The 21,595-nt window shown below is 39.6% G+C and overlaps 1 protein-coding gene across 2 annotated transcripts in view; it reads left to right on the top strand.

Moving 5' to 3' along the window:
• Positions 1 to 808: 808 nt before the first annotated feature.
• The window catches only part of med14 (mediator complex subunit 14), a 72,920-nt gene continuing 52,133 nt past the window's right edge, over positions 809 to 21,595 (top strand). For both annotated transcript variants that reach the window (XM_055644620.1, XM_055644619.1), the window contains exons 1-9: positions 809 to 1,203; positions 2,827 to 2,853; positions 9,470 to 9,575; positions 12,262 to 12,435; positions 14,770 to 14,899; positions 15,713 to 15,841; positions 16,642 to 16,749; positions 17,985 to 18,117; positions 20,144 to 20,294. In XM_055644620.1, the coding sequence (XP_055500595.1) occupies positions 1,031 to 1,203; positions 2,827 to 2,853; positions 9,470 to 9,575; positions 12,262 to 12,435; positions 14,770 to 14,899; positions 15,713 to 15,841; positions 16,642 to 16,749; positions 17,985 to 18,117; positions 20,144 to 20,294 (1,131 nt within the window). In that variant the 5' untranslated portion in view covers positions 809 to 1,030. The remainder of the gene's footprint in view (positions 1,204 to 2,826; positions 2,854 to 9,469; positions 9,576 to 12,261; positions 12,436 to 14,769; positions 14,900 to 15,712; positions 15,842 to 16,641; positions 16,750 to 17,984; positions 18,118 to 20,143; positions 20,295 to 21,595) is intronic.

The following is a 21,595-nucleotide window of genomic DNA, read 5'->3' as shown; positions in this document are numbered from 1 at the left end:
GCTGATCTGAAGAAGGGTATGAAGAACGGTCTGGACCCGAAACGTTGCCTATTTCGTTCGCTCCATAGATGCTGCTTCACCCGCTGAGTTTCTCCAGCATTTTTGTCTACCTTCGATTTTCCAACATCTGCAGTTCCACCTAGGCTTGATCCGAGTCAAATTTGAGTTTTCAGTTTAGTAGTGAACCCACCAAGAAACCATTGTAAAAAAAAAGCCTGTGTTCACTTATTACCTCCCATTCTTTGTTTCCTCCATCACCCCTCCTCCTGTCCCATTTCCTCCTCCATCATCATTTCCCCCTTCAGCAACTTTTCAAAGGGTCGCGGCCTAAAATGACATTTATCCATGTTCTCCTGAGATACTGCCTGACCCGCTGAGTTACTCCAGCACTTTGTAAATGTTTTTGTAAACCAGCCTGCAGTTCCTTATTTCTCCACCGAGATTAGCGGGGTGGAGGAGAACTCAGTGGCAATGAATGATTTTACAATCCATGGGTGATGGGAAACTATACATTTTAATTGCACTCACCTGTCTGAGAACTTCCAATGAGAAATTACAGAAAAAGCACAACAATAATAAAAATGATATCAATTGTAAAAAAAGGCTTTTTTTTTTTCTGTTTGCATGTTATTTTTGATAGCAAGAATCCTTGTTACAAGTTATTTTACACCCTCAGTTAGTCCAGTCATTGTTAATGTGTTTGAGGCTCTTCAAATGTGTAAAGGAGCTCAGCTGCTGTTGTTGTTGTGTTTACTTGGTGTTCCCTCGAGTTTCCTTCCGGGTCAACACCCACATTTACTTCCCGATCCCCGGCAATATGGCGGGCCCTGTTCAATAGGATGTGTTGCTGTTCAGCGAGCGCGAAACAATCATATTCTAACCCGTCCGGGGGAAGAATTTAAAACAAAAAAAAAAATCAAATCAACGCGGTGCGCAGGCATGCAGCGAGCGCGACCCTTCCACTGACTGCCAGTGGACGGAGCTAGTGTAAGGGGGGCGTCGGGGTCGGTGTCGGTGCTGCAAGTGGAAAATGGCCCCGGTTCAGGTGGAGAGTTCCCAGCTGGTGTCTGGGGGCGGCCAGACCTCGGGGCCGGTAGCCGCGGCAGCCGCCGCCGTGGCCGCCAACCCTGGTGTCCGCCTCAGCATGTTGATCGACTTCCTGCTGCAGAGAACCTACCATGAAATCACGGTGCTGGCCGACCTGTAAGTACAAGCAGTCAGCGTGTCCACTGGGCACACACCCTTCAACCGCTCTTATTATTCCCTGCCAACTCTTCACTACTCGCTTTGATTACCATTTCAAACTAGAAACCAACCGTATCGTCGTTTTAGACACTGATTCTGTGTTATTTCTAGTTCCCGGCTGCTCGGTTGAGCACTCATGTTAACGCCAGCTGGTTTACTTTTAGCTCACCAATCTAACTATATTTCCAGGCTATTCAAATTTGGGTGTGTTAAATAATATTGTAATCAATTCTGTATAGAATCATTGCAACGTAAAACGAGACAATACACTCATCCATGCTCCGGTGTGACAGTTCTTAAAATAATGGATATTAGTGGGTGAAATACCGCCCCCATCATTAGTTGCAGACTTCTCAGTCGTCCCTTGCGCTCCGCCTTTCAGTATTTGATCCTACATAGATTGGTTGTTTCCCTACATGATGAATATCCACGTTAAATTCCAGAGCGTGTTTTGTGTCCCTTGTCAGATGGGGACAGAGCTGAAATTTGCATCTTCACCAGGCAGCGTCAGATAATGGAAAATAACCACACTTTTCAACTTACCATTCAGTTAACTTCAATCAAGACAGGAAATGTACTTTAGGGCTTCCACCTGCTCCAATGCCTGGGTTATTAAATTAATCCCAATAAGTTAAAAACTTTGTTGAAGTAACTTCATACATTATGTAGGGATTTTATTTGTGTATTTGTGCTTTGTCTCACTGAGCTGACCAAATAAAGTTTATATTCTGGTATTGTGATGTTAATATAAAATAAATATGGATAACTGTTCAACAGCTGCTGGCTCAAAGGGCCGAATTACCTACTTCTGCACCTATTTTCTATGTTTCTGTTACTGCTAATTCTTCATAATTCTTCTCTGCCGTGTCTCAAGGACCATTAGGGTTTTTACTTGAGCACACTATTGCTACCCGATGGTTAAAAATCAGAGTTTTTAAAGACACAACAAATATGTTGTCCTGATTTGTGAATTCTCAATATTTTCTATGTGCACTTGTCCCCTCCTATTGATTAGTTTTCTGTGAAGTACCTGGTATCACAACATTACAGCAACCATTATTCATAACCATAAGTACATAGGAATAAACTAGTTTGAGTCCATTTGCCTAGTCCATAAGATCGTGGCTGATCATTTAATTGCTATCCACTTTCCTGCACTAATGCTGCAATGCTCAATTATCTTAATTTTAAAAATAAGGGAATCGGTGGATTGATTTAAATCATTTTTTTGTCTTGAATATATTCACCAGCTGAATAATCTTCACAATCTTGGGTTGAGAAATAAAAAGATCTAATCTCTATCTTGAATGGCCGGCCTTTCGTTTGCAACACTCAAGCCAGGACAAAAATTTTCACAGAATCTAAATTTCAACTTTGTAATACTTACTTGTTTTAGCTTATGGGGGGTTTACTATTGTAACTATTGTAATGTTCTTTAAGGTGCTTTTGTGTGTAAAAAATGTTACATAAATGTATCTGGAAATATCCATGGACAGATAGACTGTAAAATATTATTTTCATCATTTTGCAAAGTATTTGCAGAACTTTTTACTTCAGTAGTAATGGATTTATTTTTTTCAGGTTACCTCGCAAGACCGACATGGAACGGTAAATTACTGTTTTCTGGTTGCTCTCGTTTGTGTGCTTTTGTATAGATTTGTTCTTTTTAGATGAGTTTAACTTTCCCCTGCAACCGCAGGAGATGTTACACCTGTCCCTATATCTCTCCCCTCGACACCATGCAAGGATCCCAACAATCTTTTCAGGTGAGGCTGAGGTTCACTTGCACCTCCTCCAACCTCATCTACTGTATCCGCTGTTCCAGGTGTGGACTCCTATATATCAGCGAGACCAAGCGCAGGCTTGGTGATCGTTTCGCTGAACACCTTTGCTCAGTCCGCCTAAACCTATCTGATCTCCCGGTTGCTAAACACTTTAACTCCCCCTTCCCACACTGACCTTTCTGCCCTGGGCCTCCTCCATTGTCAATGAGGCCCAGCACAAATTGGAGGAACAGCACTTCATATTTCGCCTGGGTAGATTACAATCTAGTGGTATGAACATTAAATTCTCTACAAGTAACCCTTGTTTTCTAAGACATTTAGTGTCCTAAGTCATTTAGTCAAATAATCTTCAGTTAGCCTCTGTGAATAAGCTGATCTCAGTAGGGCAGAGTGGAGAACAGCTATAATTGACTTTGGTGTTCCTAGGTTAAGGATTGGAAAGATAAGGTTTGTGTTCCAATTCACACCATTCACTGTTGTAACATGCATGTAGGTTGGGCAAGAAACAGTGCAGCATATGACATTTCCATTCCTTCTGAAGTCTCCATTACTTAATCTGTCCATTAATCTCCATTACTCAGTCTGTTCAGTTAAGTTTGGATGTTAAATGCATCATTGTTTTGTGTAGACCATCATTGGGTTATGATTGCCTGATTTATGGACACCACAAGATATAAACAAGCTCCCATAATAATATTAAATTCAGAAACCTGACGTATGTTTATTTATTTGTTCCTATGAAAGACAGAACTAATTTCCCCTCTCTCCTACATGTTCTTTATTATCAATCATATGTGTTTTTGACATTATTCACTACAATACTGTGGAGGTATGGTTACCATATCAAGTGATTTTTGTGTATTTTCCAACTTGCGAACAAAATCGACGAATAGTTGTCTTTAAATACCGGATCGCTTTGTTACCCATGTATGGCTTCTAACATCTTGTCCTGAATATGGAAGAGTTTAGTTTTATTTGGGCCTCTGCTATCTAATGGGACTTCATTCCAAGCATAGCGTATTTAATATACTGTTGAATTGATGCCTTTACTGAACTGGACCATGAGTAAATGTTGAAAGCAAAGCGCACAATTACTTTGAAGATAGACCCAAAAGTGCCAGAAATTTCCCACTGCTCAGCATACATGCAACTTTTTTCTTCAAAAGACAAATGCTTTTTACTGAGTTATATTCCATATAGATTCATATTTTATATTTATTTATGTGATGTGGTGAATTCTGGCAACTATTATGTGTATCCTAGTATATAGTCATACATTAATATTAGCTATTTATGGATTTTGAGTACATATTAAAATATTATTGATAACCACTAAAGGGAGATACCAATTTATGCTGGTTGAACAATTATGAGCCCGTTGAGTTTTTAGTGCAACAGGTCATGTTCACTTTCTGGTCCTAGGTCACGGCTCATCAAAGAAATTGAAATCAACTTCACGGTTTTAGGATCAAAGGATATTTATTAGGGTAATTGGTATGGGATGGGTTTGCTGTTCGAATGTTTTGGAGTATGAAGTCATGGGATGCAGATTATTATTATTATACTTTATTTCAAACTCAAGGTCCAGATAAAAGACAACATTACATAAAATACATTGCATATAAAAACATCATAAAATACACATAAAAGCTTAGTAAATTACTTATAAGAGCATCATAAATTATATACAAAAACACAATACATGGTTTAAAATCCAGAATAAAAAGAAAGATCAGTGTCCTACAACGAGACAACTATACCAATGTCTCCACAACTAGGATTGGTTGTGTGTAGTGCTAAACCTTATGTTTGATAAGACAGGGTTTGAAATTAGCGGTTGCCTGGGTGCCATTGACCACCCAAAGTGCCGCCGAGTCATTTTGCACGGCATGGCACTGCAGATACTGGTTTATACCGATTGACACAAAAAACTGGAGTAACTCAGCAGGTCAGGAAGCATTTCTGGAGAATAGGAACGTGACGTTTCGTGATGGCGGCGGCTGTATTGCAGGGCAAAGATACTAGGTGCGGGGTGACGAAGGGTCAGAGCGAATGACGGGCCCCAAACAGCGGCAGCAGCAGCGGCTGTGATAGCGGCTCCACCGCTTCCTCTTCCCGCATCCCGCCCTGGCGGAAGGAGGCCCGCCTCTCCCTCCCTCCCTCCTCCTGGCCTCGGCGTGCGAGAGGGGTTGTTTTGAAAGCGCCGTTGGCAGATTTGCAAGCAGCAGCCACTATCGCCCTGATAGGGAGGTCTCCTTCTGCCGTCTGAAGCAGCTGCACAAAAGATCCCATAGCTAGGATCTTTGAGCTGCACCGCTCGGCCCCGCACCTTCCTGTTGGCTGGCGGAGGAGGGGAGGTGTTGGCGAGGAGATCCCAACTTCCCACCCCCTTTGGCAGCGGCACTTTGGCGTTGGACAGGGATGGCCAAGGCAGCGGGCAATGTTGTCCGAGGAGCTTTGACCTTCCCCACCTCCCCCTCCCCCCCCCTCCCATCCCCTCTCCCTCTCCCTCCCCCTCCCCCTCCCCCTCCCCCTCCCCCTCCCCCTCCCCCCTCCCTCTCCCTCCCCTCTCCCCTCTCCCCTCCCTCTCCCTCCCCTCCCCCTCCCCCCCCCTCCCCTCTCCCTCATCCCTGGGACCCCTCCTCTCTCTATTCCGCACTGATCCCCATTCCCTCCTCTATTCAGTTCGCACTGACATCCCCTGTGCTCCCCTCCCCATCTACCCCCCCCCCCCCCCCCCCTCCAGTCTATTCATCACCCTACCCACCTCGCATTGATTCTCCTGCCACCCCCCCATCCATCCTACACTGGACCCCCAATTCATCCTGTACTGACACCCCTTCCCATCCATCTTGCACTTCTCCCCCATTCATACTGCACTGATCCCCCCCATTCATCCCGCACTGACCCCCCCACCCTTTACCCTGCACCAATCCACCATCCATCCTGTAGTGATCTCCCCATTCATCTTTTACTAATCCCCCATTCATCCTGTACTGATCCCCTCATGCATCATGTACTGATCCCCTCATGCATCCTGTACTGATCCCCTCATTCATCCCGTACTGATCCCCCATTCATCCTATACTGATCCCCCATTCATCCTATACTGCAGCCCTCATTCATCCTGTAGTGATCCCCCATTCATCCTGCAAAGATCCTCCGGTCCACACTGTCCTGACCCCCCCCCCCCCCCATTCATCCTGTACTGACCCCCCCCCCCCCCCCCCATTCATCCTGTGCTGACCCCCCCCCCCCCCCCCCCCCCCCATCCATCCTGTACTGAACCCCCCATTCAAGAAGAATGGGGGGAACAGTCTGAAGAAGGGTCTCGACCCGAAACGTTGACAATTTCCTTTGCTCCATAAATGCTGCCTCACCCGCTGAATTTCTCCTGCATTTTTGTCTACCCCCATTCATCCTGTACTGATCCCCCCCCATTCATCCTGTACTGACCCCCCCCCCCCCCCCATTTATCCCGTACTGACACCCCCCCCACATCAACACCGTGACATACCCCGTGCTCTCCCCTCACATATTTACATACTCCAACCAACACGTACTAATTCACCTGTCTCAATCCATCATTTCCGCACCGATTGCCTTCTCAACCACACCACCCCCCCACCATCTATCCACCCCGCATTGATTCACACACCCCCTGACCCTATTGTGCTGGAAATGGCTTCAGAGCGAACATTGACTATGTTTGATAACGGAATGCAATCAAATGTGTTTTAATTCCCATTATTATTATTTGTTTTGACACCTTTAAACATATTACCAAAAGAACATTTGCTGAAGTTATGTCCTTTGACCATCTCTTGTCAGTTAGTGTAATGTTTAACCTGTCAGATGGGTATAGTCAGTTTTAACAGCTATTATCATTAAATGCCTTTAGAAATTTCCTTGCAACCTGTATATTTTGTTATGGATAAATTATGTGGGAAGCCAGAGGGTTTCTGTGCCAATAGCAATAACGACCAATGCTATGGCCATGTCATGGTAATTTTCGGTCCTTCACAGAAAACATGCTTGCATCAATCTGTAGTGTGCATGGTTAAGCATATATGTTACAATGGTCCAGGATTTATTGACACAGGTTGATCATATGCTGAATAACCCAACCACATTTTTTTTTGAAGTGGAAAGAACTAATAGAAATTGCATTCATTGCAATGTGTAAAAAGAGTTGAGATATTGTATTATAATTTTGCTGCATGTCATTGTGGTATATATCATGTCTTGATTGGTGAATATGTTTAGTTTGTGAGTTATTTGAAGCAGAAATAATATGTGAATGTAGACAAAAGTGCTGGAGAAACTCAGCGGATGTGGCAGTATCTATGGAACGAAGGAAATGGGCAACGTTTCGGACCAAAACCCTTCTTCAGACTGATGGGTTTCGGCCTGAAACGTTGCCTATTTCCTTCGCTCCATAGATGCTGCTGCACCCGCTGAGTTTCTCCAGCACTTTTGTCTACCTTCGATTTTCCAGCATCTGCAGCTCCTTCTTGAACATAATATGTGAATGCTTAATTGAGCATAATTCCGACTGGTAACTACGCACTTCGTCCGAGCACATTATCGCACGCGTCATGCAAACCGTCTTAAATGACCACCTAAACTGTCATTTGGCAACCTAAAAAGGTGTCAAGGTTGCCGAGCTGGCAACAGGGAAAAAAAGTTGTGAGAGCCCTGTAAGACCAAGATAATTTTGTATTCAGAGTCATTAATCCTGCAAATAAATGTATACATATGATTTCTTAGGATAGCTTGTATAGTATTGTCTCCTGCAGCCACAAACATTTTACTTGCATTACACCATCTAGGTTTCTTTAGTAGTAGTCTCATGGCATCATTATACACTACTTCAAGTCTCTGTATACTTGTTTTCTGTAGTTTGACCACAGGTGTACAGTATAGAGTGGTGTACAATATGCTCTAAACAGAGACATCTTCACCACATCTGTACATGCACCAAACGTATGTATGAGAATGTTTGCTTGTACAGCAAGCATATGCCTTTGCCTATAAATATCCTCATCATCTGTCATTTGTTCTGTAATAAAATGTTCAAGATATTTTACCTTATTACAGACACTATAAGATTATTATCAGACAATTTAAAATCAGGAAATTTTAGACATTTATCCCCTTTGGTTCTACAGATCATAACAGCACTCTTACCAGCATTATATTTGATATCATGTTCCACACCATACACAGAACATATAGTAAGGAGCTGCTGGAGACCAGCACTAGATGGACTAAAGACCACAAGATCATCTGCATACATAATATGGTTCGTTAAAGTATTACCAATCATGCGCCCAGTATTACAGGCTTTCAATTGCTTGGACAGATCATCAATATAAAGATTAAAAAAAGACTGGGGACAAAATGTCTAACACCATTGCTAACCACAAATGGGGCTGAGACCCTATTGCCCCATTTTATTTGCATAGTCTGGTGGGCATACCAGTAGGCCAGAATTCTCGCAATGTATTTAGGCACCCCTCTTTGACTCAATTTAACAAACAGCTCTCTATGATTAACACAATCAAAGGCTTTGGAAGCATCAATAAAGCACATAAGAATTGATGAGTTTTTACCTCTATATTTCTTTACAATCTGCTTTCGGGCATATATACACGTCAGTGCCAAGTTTAGGTTTATAACCAAACTGGTTATCTGTGGAGTTAACCAACATTTAATCTATCCAGCATAATTGTTTCTAGGACATTTGACACTATGCGGGCTAAAGCTATGGGCCTGTAATTATTTAGGCTGCCTACTTTACCAGCTTTGTCCTTAATGACCGGCACTAGCAGAACAGACAACATTGAGTCTGGTAACAAGCAATGAATACTAAAGCCAGTAAAACAAATAGCAAGGAGAGGAGCTATCCTCATTCTCGCATACTTAAGATGTTCAGCAGAAATATGATCTATGCCACTTGCTTTGTTGTTGGACAGCTTGTTCATGGCATGATACACCTCATGTGACATAATCACCATTGAATCACTACTCTCAATATTGTCCCCCCTATACAAATCATCTTGGACACAGTTGAATAAAGTACTATAATGCTGTCGCCATAACTCCACGATATTAGGTGTTCTGGAGATTCCATCTACAGTGCATGGCAGAGATGTTTTGCGCTGTTAAGAGCTCTCACTTCTTTCCAAAAATCAGTAGCATTGTTACTTAGCAACTTCTTAGCCATGGAATCAGCCCTGATAGAGATGATAATCGTGTTTGTTTGTATGTACCGAGGTACTGAGTAATGGCCTCTCTCATTCTTGCCACTTTGAGAAAGGAATCATTATCAGTGTTGCCACTGATTTGCTTTGGATATGATTGCATGATGCATTAAAGCAAATTTGTTGTCTGCATTAATACTTTGATCATATATATATATTTTTTTAATTCCACAGGAAAATTGAAATAGTTCAGTTTGCTAGCCGAACTCGTCAACTTTTTGTTCGCTTGTTGGCATTGGTAAAATGGGCAAGCAATGCTGGAAAGGTGGAAAAATGCGCGGTAAGTCTATTAAGGGCTCATAAGGTACAACTCAATAGACATTTATACAGATGTAGAGGGGATCCGTTTGTATTATTTTTCTTTTCCTAGACCGGCATGTTATGTCTTAATGCACTCAGTGTCTGGCACATCTAATAGTTCAAGGTGTCCAAATGCAGCTATTGTCCATGCAGAGTTTTCTTTGCCTTGTATATAGAGTACACTCTAATCTAAAAGAGAGTTTAGGCATAAATTAATAGCCAAGATCGAGAAACCTGCATTTGCATCTAGATAGTGTTAAGTGTCAACAATGTGACTTTTTAATGTGGAGTTTTGATAAACATCCTACTGAAAATACCCTAACCATGAGCGGAAGGGCGAATTATAAGTTCCTAACAAATATTGATTGGTAGGTCACCCTGCCCAGGCATTTGAATTACCATGGAGCTTTTGGGTTGAATATGGAAACTGGCACAACACACTGGCTTGCCATATTTGTTCATTTTATTCATGGACCGACATTGATTGCTCCTGCCAATCTTAAATAAATCATTATACTGGACATACTTACCAAGTGGTGAAGCATCCACATAGGGATAAACAAAGTTAATGTTTCATGTCAGAGCCTGATTGTCATTTTGTTTTTGTTTGTTCTGAGATGCATCTGGGGATTTTCTCTTGTTCTTCTAGGAGCTAATAGCTAAGAGACATTTATGTTTGGACATAAATTTAGTATGCCGTCAGCAACACCCCCTTTGCAATATTACTCTTTCAAAACAGCAAAATGTCTCCTTTCGAGTGATCCCAAAGGACTTCAATAGTATTGTTTTGAAACTCATTGGGATGCAGGGTGTGAATAAAATTAGCTCAACTGGTGGCAGCATCTGAATTAGAATGCAGACATAAGTCCTGGGTTTTTGACCCCGTGAGCTTGACTGCTGTGTACACACTGCTACTGGATCAGGAATTACGGTTCTGTTTATTTATTAAACCGACATTGAAGATTTGATTGCATTTTAAACAAAAGGAGGGAATTTGCCTATATTTCGGGGAACATTTGTCCCTCAACTATTATTATTATTATCAATAAAGGGTTAATTGATAATTCATTTATTTACTATTGTGCATGTTTTTTGCTCACATTGGTGATGGGTTTTAGCTACATGGCAAAATGATGTACAACTCGGGATACATTAATCCATGTGAAGTTACATGGTTTTTCTGGGAGAGATGAGATTTTTCATGCTTGACATGAACACCAATCTGGTTGCAGGAATTGTTATGATGTTAAAACTGAGATTGCCTTTGCCTATCACTTTGGAACTATTTTGAGCACTGGTTCACTACACTGAGTTTTAGGCATATCACTATCACGATGTTTGACGGAAAGATTAACAGTTATCAGATTCGGAGGCTAGTGCAGCACATTTTCTCACCACCTTCATTTTTGCAACTGAAATTAAAATTCCATCAGCTTTTATTTTTTAATCTCTATTTCTATGTGGATACCTGCGCATATCAATAACAGGCCTGACTTTGTCTTGTTGCTCAATTTCTGGGTCTCCTTCAATTTTATTGCGACTTAGCCATTTATTTCTCTCACTAAAACTTAGGCTCAGTCACCACAAACCTCTGAGGATTTGGTATGAAACAGAGCTAGATATGCTCATCTTATAATTATCATCATTCCATCTATAGACGCTTATTTCATAATTATATCATTTCTTATCCAATGGTAAAGTAGGATCTAATCATAATTAAATTGTTATGTTTTCATTGTATATTCCAACTGATAGAATCAATATAAATTGATCAAATTTATTGCAGTCTATTTCTAAGCAGTATTTTAAATAAATACAAAATATTTTTTGTCTTTTCTTCACACATACTCTCCTTGTATTTGGATAACCTCTTCGACTAAGTTCGCAAGATCCTTGCTAGCTCCTGTCCCCCACCACCCTTCTTTGAAGATCCCCATTTCCTGTTATCCAGTGGCAGTCTATACCCAATCATGGGAGATGTACGAGAGAGGTTTCATGACTGTCTCTTCATTTTTTTTCTCTCACTGAAAATGAATGACGACTCATATTTACTTTCCGATGTCAAATTTCTAAAAATGTCAATTTGATGCCTTCTATCGGTCCATTGTCAAACCTTAAAGGATTTTCACTAACTAAACACGTTCTCCTCGCCATTTTTTATGTTGTGCACTTGTATAAAACTTGAATAGTGTGAAGTTTGGATGCTTTTAATGTTCAGTTTAGTTTTCATGAATGAGGGATTGAGATGTGAAGGTAAAATAATTCACGAGGACACCATCCTGTTCAAGACTATTCTTCTGGCAAATAGTGCTTGGCTTCAAATATGGATTTGTAGAATTTGCTCATTGTTGTTGTATTCCAAGGACTAAAAGATGTCTTAACTGCAAGGATCAATACAAATGTCTCTTGAGTGCACTGTTTGTTAGAGACTCTAATAATATTTTTTCTCTCTCAACATTAACTGGAAAATAACTTTTATTTTGCTAACTTTTCTCATGTAGACTAAATTGCTTAAACTCAATTATTTGGTTTGAGTGATTTTGTTCGTTATTGAATTCGGAATAATATCCTTGAGAACAGATCCTTATTCAGTTTTTGTTGAAATTTAGTTATGCTATTTAATTGTAAATTGCACTCTTCATTTTCGTTTCTCTTTTCCCATCTAGATGATTTCAAATTTCCTGGATCAACAGGCTTTCATCTTTGTTGACACTGCTGATCGAATGGCATCATTGGCAAGAGATGCATTGGTCCATGCTCGCCTACCAAGTTTTGCAATTCCATTCGCTATTGATGTCCTCACAACAGGATCATACCCTCGTCTGCCTACTTGTATTCGGGTAAGACCCTCGACCAAGCATGTAAAAACATGAATGATACTTTATTTACCATGCACTGTAACATACAATAGAATATACGAAACAAAGTTATTAGTCAATATAATAATAATAATAATAAACTTCATTACGAACTCAAGGTCCAGACAAGGGGCAACATTACATTAAAAATGCATTGCATATCAAATATCATAAATATATATAAAATCATGGTATATCACATAAAAACATCATAATTTATATTTAACAAAAACCCACAATACTTAAGTTAAAAATCCAGATTAAAAGATGATCAATGCCCTACAACGAGACAACGATACCAGTGTCCACAACTGGGATTCGTAGCGTGTAGTGCTAACCCTTATGTTTGTCAAGGCCACAATAAGCACATTTTTAGAGTCATTTATCCTGCAAATGAATTTATACATGTGGTGTCTTAGGATAGCTTCTAAAGTACTGACTCCTGCAGCCACAAACATATTACTGGCACTACACCATCTAGGTTGCCTTAGCAGTGTTCTCATGGCATCGTTATATGCCACCATTAGTCTCTGCATACTTTTCTTTAAATAGTTCGACCACAGGTGCGCAGTGTAGAGGAGTGTGCAGTATGCTCTAAATAGCGACATCTTCACCACATCTGCACACGCACCAAATTTACGCAAGAGGATATTTGCCTGTACATACAGCATGCGTTGTTGCCTATAAATATCCTCATCATCTGTCATTTGTTCTGTAATAATATGCCCTAGATATTTTATCTTATTACAGACACTAAGATTGTTGTCAGACAATTTAAAAACAGGATATTTTAGGCATTTATCCTCTTTGGTTCTACAGACCATAACAGCACTCTTACTAGCATTATATTTAATGTCATATTCCACACCATACACGGAACATATAGTAAGGAGCTGCTGGAGACCAGCGCTAGATGGACTAAAGACCACAAGATCATCTGCATACATAATATGGTTCACTAAAATAATTACCAATCACGCACCCAGTGTTACAGGCTTTCAATTGTTTAGACAGATCATCAATATATGGATTAAAATGGACTGGGGACAAAATTCCCCCTTGTCTAACACCATTGCTAACCCCAAATGGGGCTGAGCAAATATAGTTGGGGTTTTCTTAAAGTTATACCAATTTATAACACTGAAGTATTTTCAACTGTATTAGTTTGAAATAATGTATGAGTTTGTTTCAGAAAAATGGAGGGTGCAGTTAAACACTTAATTGCGAAGAAAACATTGTCTAGATTTTAAATACTTTCACATAAATTTGTGATATTTTGTTTAGTTTTGAGATACAGCAAGGAAACAGGCCCTTTGGCCCACTGAGTCCACACTGACCATCGACCACCTGTTAACACTAGTCTGTTATCCCCCTTCCCTATCTGCATCCACTCCCTACGCACTAAAGGCAAAGGCCAATTAACCTATAAACCCGCATATCTTTGGGATATGGAAGGTAACCGGAGCACCCGGAGGAAAAACATGCAGTCACAGGGAGAATCCGAGGTTGTGATTGATCCCGGGTCTCTGGTGCTGTGAGGCAGCTGCTCTACCAGCTGCGCCACTGTACCAAGAGTCATAAAATTATTCAGAGAAAACAATTAGTCTTCAGGGGTAGTGCATGGGGAGAGGCGGAGGTAGAAGGAACTGTGGAATGTATCTTGGTTTTACTTTTAAAAAGGTCCCTTTGAAGAACTTTGCTTTTTAAGTAAGTAAGTAAGTTTATAGGCCAAGTATTCACATACAAGGAATTTGCCTTGGTGCTCCGCCCACAAGTAACAACATGACATACAGTGACAGTTACGAATGACTCAGAAAACACTAAATATTAATAATAATAATAAAACATTCATGATAAAACACCATTGATCATGCATGTGAACCAACAAAATACCAGATCAAAGGGAGGCTACAGATTTTTGGCTGTTGAGTAGAGCAACTACTCGTGGATAAAAACTGTTTTTATGTCTGGCTGTGGCAGCTTTGACAATCCGGAGTCGCCTTCCAGAGGGGAGTGATACAAAGAGTTTGTGGCCAGGGTGAGAGGGGTCAGAGATGATCTTGCCCGCTCGCTTCCTGGCTTACTTTTTAGTAAAATTAATGTATTAGACATGTTGATTGTATTTTTTTTTCACCTGCTTGTATGCAGAGAAACATTTTTAGGCCATCCTACCAACTTTCTGTAAAAGTTAATGGTTACAATTGTATGTACATTTGTGTTTATGAGTACAATTAGTTTCTTATAAATTATATTCAGCTTATATTGAAACAGTTAGAACATGGCTTCTCATTAAACTTGGTTGTAAATTGCCAATAGGATAAAATCATTCCTCCAAATCCAATAACAAAAAGTGAGAAGCAATCTACACTGCATCAACTCAATCAGATTCTGAGACATCGACTAGTGACAACAGATCTTCCTCCACAACTAGCAAACCTTACAGTTGGTAAGAATTTTATTCAAGTTGGTGTATTAATTGAGGTCACTGTGCTCTACCGCAAACAAAGCTTTCACTCTTTAAATACTTAAAACAGTTATGGAATTTATCTTGCAATAATTTTGCAGCAGTTGAAGGCTATCCACTTTTTAAAAAATTCTAATTATGTGAATGTTTTGGATGTGTCAGCAGGTACTGGCTGCAAATAAATTGTATTCACCCCTGATCTAACTTCCAGAAATAATTTTGTCATCTGTAATTTTTTGTTCCTCAAATATTTTTGCAGATTGATTGTTCTTGTGTTCAGTTATTTAATTTAGTTTAATTGTTTATTCCTGTGACATCAATGCAACCTATTTTATTTTCATTAAGACTGTGTTTTCTCATTGAGATGTTCATCCTTTGGTTGGAAAGCTAAGTATGGAGTTGAAATAATTTGCTTAGAATATGCAGAATTTGTGTGTATAAACCTCACAGTGCAACACTAAAATGATTAGTAAGTAATTTTAGAAATGCACGGTAAATATTGAATAATTATTTAACAACAATATAATTTAAACTATGTTCACACAAGATATTGCATAAACAAAATAGTTTTGGTTTTTTATGTGAACATGTTGAAATGTGATCTAAAAAGACAAAGGGTATGTATATACTAAATAAGCCCGAGATTGAAATACATCAAGGTTTAATACTTTAAAGATCTTTTTCGCATCATCATTTAGATTGAAGCTATTTTCAAGCAATAATGTAATTTAGGTTACAATGCATAAAGATGTAAATAAAAATTCTAATTTTAAAATTCTGGTCCTTTCTGTAAAGCAAATGGACGTGTTAAGTTTCGTGTAGAAGGTGAATTTGAAGCTACACTTACGGTGATGGGCGATGATCCTGAAATTCCTTGGCGCCTCCTCAAGCTAGAAATACTTGTAGAAGATAAGGAAACGGGAGGTAATTTGCTGTTTAGCATAAAACACAAATATTCACCAGAGCTAATTATCAATAACAGTTTTATGATATTTCCATTCCCTTCAGCCAGTACTTAAACTGGAGTCTTTGAGTTTTTGTTTAAGTGTGGTCCTCATCCATTACAGCAAATGAAGAACATATTTTAATTTGACTGGAAACTAGGCTTATGAAATGTAAGACTTGCACAGAAGTGAGAATAATGTAAAATAGATACAGTTTACTGTTTGCTTTTTGTGCTTTGATCTTGGTCAAACAAAGTTTCCATTTTATTTTCTAGGTCCCTGCCTCCATTAATAAATTCAAAATTACTTAAATGAAAAGAAACACTATGTTATATTCAAATGAAAAGAAGCACCATACTTATTATTTGCAATTTATTTTATAATTATTTCTTGAGCATGATTGCTTATTCTTTGCTGGAGATACTTTACCCATTGCGAGTGGCCATATTGTGACCATTTTAGTTAAACATCCATACTGATGGCATACTCATGGATCATTTTTCATTTTATGGTCTGGCCAAAAAGTGAGTGGTTGTCTAATTTTTATTCCTGTTAAGTATCCTTTTGATATTGTGGGATACCTCTAGATATTTGCGATATTATAACTTCATTCAGACTATATTGATGGAAGCTACACATCCTAATCTATTTGAAGTCCCTGTACTCATTATTATAATAGTATGACCTTTTATTGTCGCCAAAAAGATTGCTGGTTCAATTTTCTTCTTGTCGCAGATATCTTCAAATAATTTGTTTAATGTCTTTGTGTTCTTATTTCAGATGGTCGTGCTCTAGTTCATAGCATGCAAATCAATTTTATTCATCGGCTGGTACAGTCCCGACTCTTTGCTGATGACAAACCGCTACAGGACATGTACAACTGTTTACGTATCCAAAATATTAACTTCTACAATGTGACCTTTTTTGAAGAAGAATATGTTAATGCTATATTCACTGAATGTTGCTATTAATGATCTAATGTAGATCAAACATTGATCATTGAAAAGTTAGAGGTTTTCTTCATAGTGCTGTAACGTCTATTGAATAGATGTGGCTAAAGTAACAATACCAAAATAACATACCAAAAGTAAGTTGTTTACTTGTAAATTTTTACTAATGCAGTTTTTTTTTTTTTAAATTGTATATTTGCATAAATGTATTCTTTTAAAATGGGTTCATAACTACTCAAGCACACTGCAAGGATTTTTCATACGTAGATTAAATCTTTTGTTTTGTCGACCTGATTCATTGCTATTGCTCCATTTATCATGAAAGACTTTTTTTAATGCATCAAATGTTGCACATTGCATATTTTCAGTGCCACATCTTGTAAGATGAAAGCTTCCCGCATCTGCAGTCTCCATTCTAGTGTATTGCATTTGCTGTTGGTATTGTGGTGTCCATTATATTGGGGAACCAACACACGTAATGAATGACCCTAAGCTTTTAATTGACTGTTATTTCTACTCTCCTTGTTCTGGCTGTTCCTGGCCTCCTAAGATGCTCCAGTGAACTTTGAGGTTCATCACATCATCTTCAACGAGACATAATCAAGACGATTGAAAATCAGAAAACTGCAGGAATTGTACAATAAAAACAAAATGATGGGAATGGTGAAAGGATCAGGAGTTGATGTTGCTGGCGAAGTGTCTTCGAACTCAAAACTTTAATTTTTCATTTTTTTTCTCTTTGTATTCAGACTCAGCATTGAATGTAGCATAATCATACATTCCAGCCTTCCACTTTGCATTTCCAGCTTACAATTTTTGATTTCTATTCTTTTGGGGGAATTTTGGATATCATTCATCTTTCACTTACAACTCTCATATAGCTTGTTATTTATTTGGCCTTGAATGTTTTCTTTGAGCTGCCACCTTGACTACTTTTATTATTCAACCACTACTGCTATTCCATTTAGCCCCCTCTATCCCTACTATCTTCTCTAAACTTAAAACTTGGTTTATTTCTTGTCTTTACCTCACACTATTAATTTTCTCTCTTCACTTGTATCTGCACAGGAAAAGTTTATTTTTTAATCTTCATTTTGCAAAATAGATAACATTTTGAAACTGCATCAAGAATTGTTGTCTATTTTACTTAATTTCCTTAATCTTTTATCTCAGACTCATTTTGTTTGTCATTGCAATTGGAAGTTTTACACTCGCAGGCGCAGATGCTAATTCGAGAACGTTGGGGTGATCTAGTTCAGGTGGAACGGTATCAGCCTGGAAAGTGCCTGACTTTGGTCGTTTGGAAGTGAGTAAATCCTAATTATGTTGCAAATTGGGTTTTTCAGGAGATGATGAAATGTATTGTTTGGGTATACACAGAGAAGCATTGTGAATTAAGTATTATGAATAAATGAACTTCTCACTTGAGTTGACTTGTTTTCCAACTTGCTTTTCCATTCCTCCAGAGATGCTGCCTGACCCGCTGAGTTACTCCAGCACTATGTGTTTTATAGTGGATTTAAATAGTTCACTGGATCTTGAAGGATTAATTAAGTAGTTCATAAATGATCTTAAGAATCATGTAGACAAAAATGCTGGAGAAACTCAGCGCGTGAGGCAGCATCTATGGAGCAAAGGAATAGGCGACGTTTCGGGTTGAGACTCGGGGGGAGGGGGGGGTTATTACTCACCTCTTCCACACCCCCCACCTCTTTACTTCTGAACTTAAATCCTATATCAGCAGAACTTGGAAGAGTTAAAATTTTACGGTTAAAGTGGCTGTCCCACTGTACGAGCTAATTCAAGAGTTCTCCCGAGTTTCCCCTGATTCAAACTCGGAGAATTGCGGTGATAGCCGCTCGTAGGTACTCGGGGCTCTCGTGGACATTTTTCAACATGTTGAAAAATCTTCACGAGTCTTCAGGAGCTTACCGCGTTTCCCGAGTACCTGCCGTTAGCGTTATGAGCCGCTAAGAGACGTCGCGAGCTCCGACGTACCCGCTACGTACATTCTACGTGCTTTCCACGAGTTTGATTTTTTTTTTAACTCGGGAGGGCGTTTGAATTCGCTCGTACAGTGGGATAGCCCCTTAACTCTAACTCAACACCAGCAAAACCAAGGAACTGATTGTGGACTTTGGAAGGGGTAGGATAGGGACCCACAATCCCGTTTATATCACGGGACGATGGTGGAAAGGGTCAAGAACTTCAAATTCCTGGGCGTGCACATATCCGAAGATCTTTCCTGGTCCCAGCACACTGATGCAATTATAAAGAAAGCACATTAGCGCCTCTACTTCCTGAGAAGATTATGGAGAGTCGGTATGTCAAAGAAGACTCTCTCGAACTTATACAGGTGCACAGTAGAGAGCATGCTGACTGGTTGCATCGTGGCTTGGTTCGGCAACTTGAGCGTCTAGGAGTGGAAAAGAATGCAGAAAGTTGTGACCACTGCCCAGTCCATCATCAGCTCTGACCTCCCCACCATCGAAGGGATCTATCGCAGTCGCTGCCTCAAAAAGGCTGCCAACATCATCAAGGACCCACACCATCCCGGCCATGCACTCATCTCTCCGCTACCATCGGGTAAAAGGTACAGGACCTGAAAACTGGTACATCCAGGTTCAGTAACAGCTGCTTCCCCACAGCCATCAGGTTATTAAACTCGCCAACAAACAGACTCTGAACTGTAACAGCCTTTGCACTTTATCTGTTTATTTATGTGTATATTGAATTGATCTGAACTGTTCTGTATTTATGCTTACAATATTCTGTTATGCTGCAGCAAGCAAGAATTTCATTGTCCTATCTGGGACACATGACAATAAACTCTCTTGACTTGGCTTGTTCATATCCTCTACTGAATATGTCCACTATTTCTTTGTGCTTTTGTACATCTGGAACATGAAATAAGAAACAAAATAATACTCTGGTGTGGTCATATAAATAGGTCGGAGAAACCCACTGGCAGAGAGCAGTAGTTGGGGGATCTCAGTTTAATTTGTAATTATTGTAAAAATATTCCCAAATTCTACCTTTTGGGCCATGATTCTGTAGAAGGATAATACACCTCATGGACACATTGTGTTCTAGCTTCATAGGTGCACTAAATGTTGTGTCCACGTGGCTTAAAATGCATATTCTATCAATGTATCTTTCCACTGTTTACAAATGTCTACGATTAATGGGATTTTCATCATAAAGTTTTGCTCCGAAGTCTTGCATATTAATTAATTTCTGAACCTGAATGCAATACCAATAACTTATTATGTACGATGATTTGATAAAATAACATGAAAAAATAATTCACTGCGTTTTTATTTGATTTACAGCCAGCAAGTCTTGGGAAGAAGAACAGGCAGTGCTTCAGTTCACAAGGTCATGATAAAGATCGATGAGAATGACTGCTCTAAGCCTTTACAAATATCTCATGATCCACCTTTACCAGCTGGCGATTCTAAATTAATAGAACGTGCTATGAAGGTAATATGATACTTATGTCTTTCTGCATTTTTTCTTTTATTAATTACAGTTGGGAAGAAAACAGTACAATTTCACTTGTTCATCATTAGCCTTTTTTGTATAGTTGTCCTGGTTAATTTCCTTTAGAGTAATATATTATGTATGTAATTGGGTCTTTTTGCACTGTAAAGCAAAACAAACCTTATTTGGTGTTGTGGCAAGTGTTTCTGTGCGGGGAGGGTGGGGGGAAGCAATTGATCCTCCATTAGTGGATTTGTGCATTTAAATCCAGTATGTTGTGATATTGGGCTGGGATGAGTTCCAATGTGGGTGTTAATTCAGTCAGGAAGTGCCATTTGTCTGCCCTCTGACTCCGTCTGTTTTCATGTCTGTGCTCTACAGTGTCGGGTGCACTGAAGGTCAGATGCAAACACATTTCTGGACTCCATTTAGTCCATTTGCTAATGTTATGGATCATAGTGAGTTGAGAGGTTGGGTGCACTATTGGGCCCTTCAGCTTTTTGCCATTGCTGGCATTCAGATAGCAATCCTGTTCAATGGAATGGGGTTACTGACCTTCAATAAGCAACATGTTGGGACATGTTGCCCAGTGTGAGCAAGTTGGGCCAAAGGGCCTGTTTTCTACGCTGTACCACTCTATGAAAGTTTGGATTACGTTTGTAGAAGCAAGGAACTGCAGATACTGGTTTACAAAAAAATGATTCAGTGTTGGAGTAACTCAGTGGGTCAGCACCTCTGGAGAATATGGATATGTGATGTTTCAGGTTGTGACCCTTCTTTAAACTAATTAATCTGTCGAAGGGTCCCAACCTGAAACATCACTATCTGTGTTCTGTGGAGATGCCGTCAGATCTGCTGAGTTACTCCAGCACTTTTTCAGGTTAAGATTCTTAACTGTTTGTTTATATCTTCAGTTCATTTTCTATTACTGAAATGTTTGTCAAGTAATTTTACTGCTTTTCAATTAATATTTAAAGGATTTTTCCGGCCGTATATAAATCCAAATACCAGCATGTGGCCCACTCAGACTTGATAAAATTACGAATTTAATAAGACATTTAGACAGACACTGTAGGTGGTTAGGAAGGGTTCCGAGAAATATTGACCAAATGCAGGCACTTGGGACTGGCCCAGTATGTCATCTTGGCTGGCATGGACAAGGCCTGTTTCCATGTTGTACAACTTTATGTCAACATTCGACAAATGAATACGAGAATTATTTGCTACCATTAAACCTCTACCTTAATACTTGGCCAACATAAATATCATGGGATGGAACTTGGTGAAAGCCCCTTTATCCG

Source organism: Leucoraja erinacea, chromosome 13 (genome assembly GCF_028641065.1).
Source record: "Leucoraja erinacea ecotype New England chromosome 13, Leri_hhj_1, whole genome shotgun sequence".
Taxonomy (NCBI): domain Eukaryota; kingdom Metazoa; phylum Chordata; class Chondrichthyes; order Rajiformes; family Rajidae; genus Leucoraja; species Leucoraja erinaceus.
This window is presented reverse-complemented; position numbering and strand designations above follow the sequence as displayed.